The sequence below is a fragment of the Haliotis rubra genome, unplaced genomic scaffold (assembly GCF_003918875.1).
Source record: "Haliotis rubra isolate DU_JTF1 unplaced genomic scaffold, ASM391887v1 Scf8, whole genome shotgun sequence".
Classification (NCBI taxonomy): domain Eukaryota; kingdom Metazoa; phylum Mollusca; class Gastropoda; order Lepetellida; family Haliotidae; genus Haliotis; species Haliotis rubra.
The window spans coordinates 334,512-345,862 of record NW_025767523.1 but is presented as its reverse complement, the minus strand read 5'-3'; the positions used below and the strand labels follow the sequence as shown (position 1 = coordinate 345,862).

At 39.0% G+C, this 11,351-nt stretch overlaps 1 protein-coding gene across 1 annotated transcript in view; it reads left to right on the top strand.

The window, feature by feature from the left end:
- LOC124261384 (4-aminobutyrate aminotransferase, mitochondrial-like) overlaps positions 1-10,494 on the top strand; it is a 29,807-nt gene extending 19,313 nt beyond the window's left edge. The window contains 9 exon segments of the mRNA XM_046695697.1: positions 412-504; positions 1,443-1,569; positions 2,018-2,069; positions 2,071-2,164; positions 5,194-5,331; positions 6,474-6,641; positions 8,791-8,937; positions 9,625-9,736; positions 10,252-10,494. Of these exon segments, the coding sequence (XP_046551653.1) occupies positions 412-504; positions 1,443-1,569; positions 2,018-2,069; positions 2,071-2,164; positions 5,194-5,331; positions 6,474-6,641; positions 8,791-8,937; positions 9,625-9,736; positions 10,252-10,373 (1,053 nt within the window). The 3' untranslated portion in view covers positions 10,374-10,494.
- Positions 10,495-11,351: the final 857 nt, after the last annotated feature.

Genomic DNA, 11,351 nt, shown 5'->3' with positions numbered 1-11,351 from the left:
TAAAATATTTTTTTTCATGGCAACAGATTTGACTTTGACTGAATTTGGTGGTAGTGCTCTTTTCCGGAGCAGAACTTCAACTTTGCCATTGCAGGGGATATTGATGACGTTTAGGTTGGCTGAAGAATACATTTTACCTCAACTGATATGTTTTCTAATCAAAATAATTAAATAAAATACATAGGAGGATATGTCTTGGGTAACCTCTGTGGGTAGAGAATGATGATAGGCATGAGTACTGAGATTTGTTTGAGTGACATTCTAGAAGTTGGTGGTATAGAGATGACAAAACTTTATGGATCATCAACTTTATGAATTATTTATGAAAAATAAAGAAATTGATCATCCATAAAGTTTTGTCATCTACACTGAGATTCAGGCTGCTGGATAATTTAATGTTTTCTCTTCCAGGTAGCTCCACCAGGAATGTCCGAGGTTCAGACAATGGCCTGTGGAGCTTGTTCCGTTGAACATGCCCAGAAAGCGTTGTTCATTGAATACAAGGTAAGCCATCTTGGGAATATGTGAAGTTTTTGGTTTGTATCACAGATTCAAACTTCTCATCCTTAGTTTTTATTTCATGTGACTGAAAGTCAAGTGGTGTGTTGTTATGGTGTGTTGTCCACCATCTTGTTTTTTGGACCAGTTGTTCATCTGCTGCTCATCATTACATTTCGTTGTCAACATTTCTTCTAAGTTACAAGACCTGTGGAGCTGAAAATTTGTATGGGTAATCACAGAGCTTGTGTCTCTGAAATTTGCTCAGAGAATTCCGAGAATTTGATTCATATTTAACCTTCTGTGAACATGATACATATTTGACTTTGAGAGTGAATTTGAGAAAATATGAATGAAATAAATTATTCAGCACTTAAAATGCTTCATTTATCTGGACCTGTGAAGATCTGTGTTGGAATTGGTCTTCAGCAACCCATGCTTGTAATAAGTGGTGACTAACAGGATTGGTTGGTCACGTTCACTGATTTGGTTGGCACATGTCATCATATCACAGCTGTGTAGATAGAAGCTCATCCTGTTGATCACTGAACAAACTGTCTTGATCTGGACATTGGATTTCAATTACCAACAGTCCAAAATATACAGTGTCATGTCCCACTTCCAGTAACACCTGCCACTCTTGACAATGTTTGTTTAACATTTCATCATACTACCCCTTGAAGGTCAAAGTCACTTGAATGAAAATTGATGAGGTAGTTCTTCCTCTTTTTGTGTCCTTGAATCAACAAACATGTGGTTGCATCATACTTATGGTCAGGGTCACTAAACCAGAAAGCATGAATCTTCTGAGAGTACTTTTAGAAAACCAAGACCAATATTTTGAAATGCCTCCAAATTCAGCTACCAACCAGAACACTTCACAAAAATATTCTCAAACAAGTAAAATAATTGTAATTTGAGTCTATTCTTCATTAAATCCTCAGGCAAGGCAGCGAGGCGGAGCACCCCCAACTGAGGAGGAGCTGAGTAGCTGTTTGATGAACCAGGCCCCTGGAAACCCTGATCTCAGCATCCTCAGCTTCAAAGGGGCATTCCACGGCAGAACTATGGGTTAGGGTGCATCAAGAAGCATCAGCATTAAATTCCTGCAGATATTTGTTGTTTTTCTTTAACTGAGTGAGTGTGGTTTTGCAACATATCTAACAATATCCAAGCATCTGGAATAAATCAGTATGGTTGGGAGACACACAGTGTTCCAAGAGTGGTTTTACTTGTGTTTGTGCCAAACCCAACCCATCTGGTGATTTGCAATCTCTCAGCTTTAGATGTGTTTGTACTGATTGGACTCTTGGAGTCTTGGAGCTCTTATGAGCTCTTGGAGTCAAAAGAATAGGAACTGTGCTGAATGCAGGAAATTTTAGTTTCAAAAGATTTATTGAGTTTAAATTTGTATTCTATTTTGAATGCTTCTGTTTATTCTGATTGATTCAGATGGTCCTTCCTTGACAGTACAGGCCACGTCCCCAGTTGACATTCTGATTCCATTACTGTTCCACAGGTGCTCTTGCAGTAACACATTCAAAAGCAATCCACAAACTGGATTTCCCAGCCGGATTGGCCGACAGCCTCCTTTCCAAAGCTGAGATATCCCCTAGAGGACTTTGTGCAGGAAAACAGGGCGGAAGAAGACAGGTGCTTGGCAGAGGTCAGTATTATATAGCAGGTGTTTGTCAGAGGTCAGTATTATATAGCAGGTGCTTGGCAGAGGTCAGCATTGTGCAGCAGGTGCTTGGAAGAGGTCAGAATTATATAGCAGGTGCTTGGCAGAGGTCAGTATTGTGTAGCAGGTGCTTGGCAGATGTCAGAATTATATAGCAGGTGCTTGGCAGAGGTCAGTATTGTGTAGTAGGTGCTTGGCAGATGTCAGAATTATAAAGCAGGTGATTGGCAGAGGTCAGTTTTGTGTAGCAGGCCAAGGTTGACTTTTCAGAGACTTGATATTAGGTTGATGTGAACTATATAAACTGTATGTGACTTTGTTCAGTAGACTGTCAGTATCTAATAGGAAACACCATATCTGGGCTTCAAAATGTTCATCTCATTAAGGGGCGTAACCATGACATTTGCATTAAAAGGCCAATGCTGAAGCCATTGGACTAGGGTTGCTCTGATAATAGGAAGTCTTGAAGCTTTTAATATTCTATGGGGACAAGGGTTGCCCTAGGTGTCAAAGGTGCAAAACAAGCTGTGCAGTGTCATTTAGGTGCAAAATAAACCTATTATCTCATCCTTGATTTGCCCTGATTATGTTTCTAGTGATGTTACCACTAAACCTGTAAGGGGTTTCACTGAAGATCTTACAGCTGCATCAAATCAGGCTTCTCCTTTACTTGACAGACATTTGCATTCATTGATGTAACTTAAATATTGTTCAAAGCAAGGTTAAACCAACCTTGTGCTCTGTAATATTCCCTGTGAATGAAGACATGAAAGAAGGCCTTCTGTGTGAGAGACCTGATAGACATCTGAAAGAAGAAAGACCTTCTGGTTCTGACCTATTGTATTACTACGTGTACAGGTTAGAGATCTGATAGAGAAGTACCAGAAGAAAGGCCTTATGTTTGTGACCCATGTGTTACTACGTGTACAGGTTAGAGATCTGATAGAGAAGTGCCAGAAGAAAGGCCTTATGTTTGTGACCCATGTGTTACTATGTGTACAGGTTAGAGATCTGATAGAGAAGTACCAGAAGAAAGGCCTTATGTTTGTGACCCATGTGTTACTATGTGTACAGGTTAGAGATCTGATAGAGAAGTACCAGAAGAAAGGCCTTATGTTTGTGACCCATGTGTTACTAAGTGCCAGAAGAAAGGCCTTATGTTTGTACAGGTTAGAGATCTGATAGAGAAGTGCCAGAAGAAAGGCCTTATGTTACTATATTGTACAGGTTAGAGATCTGATGAAGTACCAGAAGAAAGGCCTTATGTTTGTGACCCATGTGTTACTACGTGTACAGGTTAGAGATCTGATAGAGAAGTGCCAGAAGAAAGGCCTTATGTTTGTGACCCATGTGTTACTACGTGTACAGGTTAGAGATCTGATAGAGAAGTACCAGAAGAAAGGCCTTATGTTTGTGACCCATGTGTTACTATGTGTACAGGTTAGAGATCTGATAGAGAAGTGCCAGAAGAAAGGCCTTATGTTTGTGACCCATGTGTTACTATGTGTACAGGTTAGAGATCTGATAGAGAAGTACCAGAAGAAAGGCCTTATGTTTGTGACCCATGTGTTACTATGTGTGCAGGTTAGAGATCTGATAGAGAAGTACCAGAAGAAAGGCCTTATGTTTGTGACCCATGTGTTACTATGTGTACAGGTTAGAGATCTGATAGAGAAGTGCCAGAAGAAAGGCCTTATGTTTGTGACCCATGTGTTACCTATGTGTGTTACAGGTTAGAGATCTGATAGAGAAGTGCCAGAAGAAAGGCCTTATGTTTGTGACCCATGTGTTACTATGTGTACAGGTTAGAGATCTGATAGAGAAGTGCCAGAAGAAAGGCCTTATGTTTGTGACCCATGTGTTACATGTGTACAGGTTAGAGATCTGATAGAGAAGTGCCAGAAGAAAGGCCTTATGTTTGTGACCCATGTGTTACTATGTGTACAGGTTAGAGATCTGATAGAGAAGTGCCAGAAGAAAGGCCTTATGTTTGTGACCCATGTGTTACTATGTGTACAGGTTAGAGATCTGATAGAGAAGTGCCAGAAGAAAGGCCTTATGTTTGTGACCCATGTGTTACTATGTGTACAGGTTAGAGATCTGATAGAGAAGTGCCAGAAGAAAGGCCTTATGTTTGTGACCCATGTGTTACTATGTGTACAGGTTAGAGATCTGATAGAGAAGTGCCAGAAGAAAGGCCTTATGTTTGTGACCCATGTGTTACTAATATGTGTACAGGTTAGAGATCTGATAGAGAAGTGCCAGAAGAAAGGCCTTATGTTTGTGACCCATGTGTTACTATGTGTACAGGTTAGAGATCTGATAGAGAAGTGCCAGAAGAAAGGCCTTATGTTTGTGACCCATGTGTTACTATGTGTACAGGTTAGAGATCTGATAGAGAAGTGCCAGAAGAAAGGCCTTATGTTTGTGACCCATGTGTTACTACGTGTACAGGTTAGAGATCTGATCTGATGAATAGAGAAGTGCCAGAAGAAAGGCCTTATGTTTGTGACCCATGTTACTACTGATGTACAGGTTAGAGATCTGATAGAGAAGTGACCCATGTGTTACTATGTGTACAGGTTAGAGATCTGATAGAGAAGTGCCAGAAGAAAGGCCTTATGTTTGTGACCCATGTGTTACTATGTGTACAGGTTAGAGATCTGATAGAGAAGTGCCAGAAGAAAGGCCTTATGTTTGTGACCCATGTGTTACTATGTGTACAGGTTAGAGATCTGATAGAGAAGTGCCAGAAGAAAGGCCTTATGTTTGTGACCCATGTGTTACTATGTGTACAGGTTAGAGATCTGATAGAGAAGTGCCAGAAGAAAGGCCTTATGTTTGTGACCCATGTGTTACTATGTGTACAGGTTAGAGATCTGATAGAGAAGTGCCAGAAGAAAGGCCTTATGTTTGTGACCCATGTGTTACTATGTGTACAGGTTAGAGATCTGATAGAGAAGTGCCAGAAGAAAGGCCTTATGTTTGTGACCCATGTGTTACTATGTGTACAGGTTAGAGATCTGATAGAGAAGGGCCAGAAGAAAGGCCAATCTGTGGTAGGCATTTGTGTGGAGCCCATCCAGTGTGAAGGGGGAGACAACCACGCAACTGCATACTTCTTCCAAGGTTTACAGGATATTGCCAAAGAGGTGAGTGAAGGGAGACAATTAGGTATAGCAAATGTGGAGTTGGACAATCTCAGGTTTGTCAGGTCCCAACTCAATCTATTTATCAGGCAATCAACAGAATATATTGCTTGGTGCTATATTAAACTACTAAGTAATGAATATATCATATTGCTTCAGAGTTAACAACACTATCTGGTGTGTGTTTCAATGGAATCCAGAATAGAAGATGATTTTGCTAAAATGGCAGAAATTGACTGTAGATTAATTTGGTTTTTTAAATTATGTTTTACAAAAATGAAAAAAAGAGAGCCAAAGGGTATTTGTTCTTCGTAGCAAAAAGTAAATAAATTAAGGCATACTGGATTAAATAAACATGTATGTGATGAAAGAAAAATGGTTCATAGCATTGCCACTTGCATAGACCTTTACATTGTTTTCTGATAATGAGAATGCAGTCATATTGAAGGTTTCCAACTGACTGTTTTCGTGAGATATTTAGGTTTGTTAATAATCAGATTAGTCTGTGATTGCAGACTACTGACAATAAAAACAAATACCTCATTGCATTCTCACAATGGTCATTACTTCATAGTTGCAAACCAATATAAGTTGTGTGGATGTCATCACCTGTTAGATGTAACAGATAATTAGTTGTGATGTCAACTCAGTGCACGGTGTAACAGGCTGATTCCCAATTTGAAACAACCGAGGATTAGGTCGTCTTGTAACTTGAGATGTAATGTGAGATGAAAGGCAAGAGTTAACTCCCCTTATACACATTCGCAAAAATTATCACAACTTTCTATACTATTCTCTTTGTCACTAAAGGATTGTAGTTCATTCCAGAACTCTGTAGAAATATAGCGCACCACTTGAAACATTGTTACACAAATAAATACCACTGTCACATAACAATGGTGATAAGGCACCTAGCACTGAGAAAGTATGAGAAAGTATGGCTGGTAAAAGTAAAGACAGTTCTAGAAGTCAGCCATCTGTGAAGTGATCATTCGATTTCATTGTGACTTTATAATTTACAGATTTGGATGCAGGAAAGACTTCAGAAATACCTGAATATGTTTGTTTTGTAATAGTTTGTTTTGTCATCTGTAGAAGCTTGTTAGAAATACTTCACCTAATGTCTACTCTGATGACATTACCAGAACACTATCGGCCTGATGTTTGATGAAGTCCAGACTGGTTGTGCAGCCTCAGGGAAGTTCTGGGCCCATGAGCACTGGAATCTGAGGGAGCCCCCAGACATTGTGTCCTTTGCCAAGAAGATGCTGACAGGGGGATTCTACTACAGACAGAACTACAGACCAAAACAGGTGCAGATCCTTGCCATCATAGTTTCACAGTAATGTGTGACACACATATTGTTGCAACAACAATTCATTGATAGTACATTCATCTACAGAGCAAATCCTAATTGTATTAATATGTCCATGAAATGGGATCTCTTTAAGGTTTTGTTGAATCTGAAATTTCTGATTATTCTAGTGTCCACTGCACACAAATTTGACATTAGATATTATTGTCCTATGAACTTCTTTCAAATATACATTTCAAATTATTTAGCACATGAACGTCAAAGTCAAGGTCACAAGATGACAAAAAATAGTTCATGTTACACTTTCTAAAAAATATTAATGTATACTTCACAAAACCTGGCTTATTTCTTCTGTAGAATGGGATCAGGGTTTAAGAGCTTTTGATTAAGATTAGTCAAGGTCAGTGTTTATTTTTTTCATAAAACATTGTTATATCGGTTTCTGAGGCATCAGTACTGCTATATGATTTTGTTGTTGGATGTATCATCAGAAATACTTGAACTGAATGTGTGTGGCATGTGTCTCAAGGTCAAGGTTATCTTGCATTATAAACCTATGGTCAATGTTGTCTATTGTTCTTGCAGTTGCTTCGCATTATGCAATAACCTCGGTAGAGGTTTTAACGATTGCAGGAGGTTTTACAATGATCATTGTAAAATGGTCTTTGTAAAACCTCATACCCTGATATGAGGTTTTGAAATGACCATTAATTATGACTGATACAACTTTGTCTTGCTATGACTGATCGTAAAATATCTCATTATTGAAAACTTCCAATATTTAGTGGCTATAACTGGTTTTGTACCCGCAACCCATCGCTCTCTAGCTTGGCGGTTTTATCCACTATGCTACGAAGGATCGCTGTGAGGAATGAGATTGTTTGTCGGTATGAACCATGTGTTTCTCACAAGACAGGTACTGCGGGCAGCGCATGTGCAGGACATGGGTAGCGCATGCAGAGCACGAGCATTGCGCGTGCGGGGCAAGGTGTTGGCTGCCAGTTGCATCCCAGTTGACACCGGCTGTTCCATCATTTGCGGGCTGTTCCATCAATGTTGTTCTACTCGTTTCAGACTGTTTAATTTTCAGAGCTTGTTTGAGTAATTTTTGTTGTCTTAAACGGTTTATAAGATTGATAAAAGACTCCTCCTCGGGTTTGGTGGAGAATGTAAAACCTCAGTGTCAGGAAATCCCTTGGGCGCTAATGCGCCCTTGGGATTTCTTTCCCCTGAGGTTTTACATTCTCAACCAAAACCTCGGAGTCGTCTTTTATCCTACACATATATTCTAACATCTGATACCTGCATTCACTCTAAGCTGACATGCCATGATATAACTGGGATACTGCTCAACTCACTAACTCATGGTGGTTATGTTTTGCTATCTTGTTTCATCTCTTACATTCCACATCACAGATCGCCGCCTCCGTGGTGTAGTGGTTAAAGCATCCGCCCAGAGAGCGGAAGGTCGCTGGTTTGATCCCCGGTCGCGTCTTACCAAAAGACGTTAAAATATGGTACTTGTTGGTCCCTGCCTGGTGCTCGGCATAAATGGGTAAAACAAGGACTGGTCGGATCGGAGTCACTATGATGTGTCTGAGTGGGGTATTCCTGCTAAACTGCTGCATGGTATCTCAGTGAACTAGCAGCTGGCATGTCAATCACTGGACTGTCTTATGCAGACTTGATTATTTACTGATTGACCTTATGTAGCTTGAAATTTGCTAAGCATTAAACAAAAACATGAAAACGACATTATGTGCATTGTTTTGTTATGGTTCAGTTGGTAGATACAAAAGTTAAATCCAACACTATTGTTGTATTGCTTGTTTTTAAGAGGGACCTAACTGGACTGGAGGCGTCATGTGTGTCCTTGCTTGTCATGTACCCTTATGGCGACGGGAGTCGATAGTATAACAACCCCTGGAATGTCATGTGAAACAACAAACATTTCCATAAAAGAGCTCTTCAGAACAACATATTTGAACAAAAATCACACAGTAATGATTGAAATGGCAGGCCCATCAGTTAAAGTTGAGTTGAAAAGAAACTCCTGTCTGGGACAATTAGAAACCTGACAATACGACACAGGTGATGGGGTAAATATTTTGTACAAGGCAAGTTTCTTTAACTTTTCTACATTACAGGGTTTTCGTATATTCAACACTTGGGTTGGTGACCCCTCCAAGGTGACCTTGCTGGAGGAAGTGGTCAAGGTCATCCAGAGCCAGAACCTTGTGACCAACATGGCCAACTTAGGGGAATACCTGCAGCAAGGGCTCAAAGATGCACAGGTAGTTCCGTTCAGTTGAATCATTACCAGTATATCGAAACTCATATCTTCATGGTTGAGGGATAAATCTGTCAATGCAACACATTGTCCATACCTCAATATCTGTTCAATCACAAGTTGATATGGCTATAATGAATAGAGCATATGAAATAATATTTGAAAAACTGACAAGATTAAATTCAGGTACCTTCCTGAATTCATGAATAGCTTAACCAGGGACATGACATTCGTCAAAATCATTATAACAGATAAATGGAAAATATACGAGTTTTACATTTCATCGACTTCCTGTAATATTATATATATATATTTGATATGAAAATACACAACTGTGAGATTCTATTTATCTTTCAAATTAATTCGTCCGAAAAATTAACAGTAATGAATTGTCTTGTGTTTAAAGATTAGAGAAAGTGATTCAGCTGCAGAGATTAGTGCTGTCATTTGATTGTATTGTCATGGTAACTGATGAAGTTAGAATGACCACTGTTATGCAGTGAGATGCAGACCAAACCCATGCAGTGTAACCTATAAAAGCAAGTGCTGGATGATAAACTTTGACTTGCTTCACCACTGCAAAATTCTACTGCAAATATTCAACACAAACTGCATAATGGCTAACCTTGAGAAGAGACTCTTGCTGTCAACAAGCCTTCAAAGATTTCAATTCTAATTCTTGTGGATTCAGACCAAGTTTCCTGGGGTGGTAAAGAATGCCAGAGGCCTTGGAACCCTGTGTTCCATTGACTTCAACAACGCTGCCGCTCGGGACAAGGCACTCCTGGCACTCAGAGGGAAAGGTAATGATACAAGATGCAATCATCAGGAATGGGGCAAGCTGCAACTTATGAACATGTTTATCTTGTTCAAGTCAGTGATGTTATTTTACTAAAAGCAACAAGGCATAGGGCATAAACTTTCAGTGGATGTAATGTCTCTGAGAAGATTTAGTTTGTTCAAGGCATCACTGTGTATAGTCATCGTCACTGCCTGAAATAATGGAGCAAAAACACTAATTTTCCTTTCCTAAGATTCAGAAATTTCACCATTTTTTAAAATTTTTACCAAACTACTGTTGAAATGAGCCACAGGGCCTACTTTTTGACACATCTCATACTACAAGACCTAAAGTTAAAATTCTGCTTGAAATATATTTGCTATGTTGTGTTTAAAATATGCTGACAGAATTCCAGTCTGATTTAAACATGACATCATTATTTTTTCATAAATCAAGTGAGACATCTAGGTCTCTTTTATAATTGTATGCTGGAGAATACATAGATCACTGTGGGTATTTATGTGGTTTCTCTTTCAGGAATCCATGTTGGGAGTTGTGGTGATGTTTCCATCCGCCTGAGGCCAACTCTGATCTTCCAGAAGAAACATGCTGATTTGTTTTTTGATTGTTTTGATTCCGTTTTGTCTTCAATCAAATAGATATCAGGGAGTGTTCAGAAATTCCTAATAGCTATAGAACCAGCGATACCTTTCTTTATTGTTTTCAGATCTACCAATTAAAGGAAATAATAATAAGGCATAATAAAGAAGTTTGACTGCATATATTTGTTGACTGCGTATGCTTGTTGAGAAATGTTAAATTGACAGACTAATGAAACTGTCTGAATGTCTTTGAAGAACAGTAACATCCCCCCCACACACACACATTGGTATTTCTCCAAACAATGAAGGCCATGACCATTAAGGTTATCATGGAATTTTACAAGATTATAACTTAAATACTGTAACATAGCATAATACTTTTAGTATTGTTCTGTCAACATGATAAGCAGTATCACGAGAACAAACACAACACAATGCGAAAATGTGGAAGGAAAGCACCCTGATAGCAATGTTGTGGAAGGAAAGTCTAATGATGGCAATGTTGGTCTAACATTGGCCCAACTACTATTGAATGCCTACTTTGAAGTTAAGGTAACAATATCCGGCATGCGCATAGCCTGGATATGGTAGGTAATAACATCCGGAGCTGCGACCCTACCACAGATAATGTAACCAGTGTAAACACTGACTCGGTACGTGGGAATAAATTGTTATATTGCAGATAGTATGACTAGTAACATAGTACATGAATTATGCATACATTAGACTGGAATAACGGTATGATGTAGAAATATTGTATGCCATTATACACTGCACACCAGACGTGGGAATAAATTGTAATACTGCATATAGTATGACTAGTAACCTAGTTTGAATTACGCATCCCTTAGAATGGAACGACAGGGTACGATGTAGAAATATACCTAGTATGTCATTATAAACTGCACTCAAATGTCTCTGAGTTATAATTTGTAAATCAGAGAAAGAAAAAGACCTTTTAGATCTTTTTCCAATTAGGTTGGCAAATGTTGATGTTTCTATCATGGAGTGTATCTTTAAAAAATGGCATCTCTA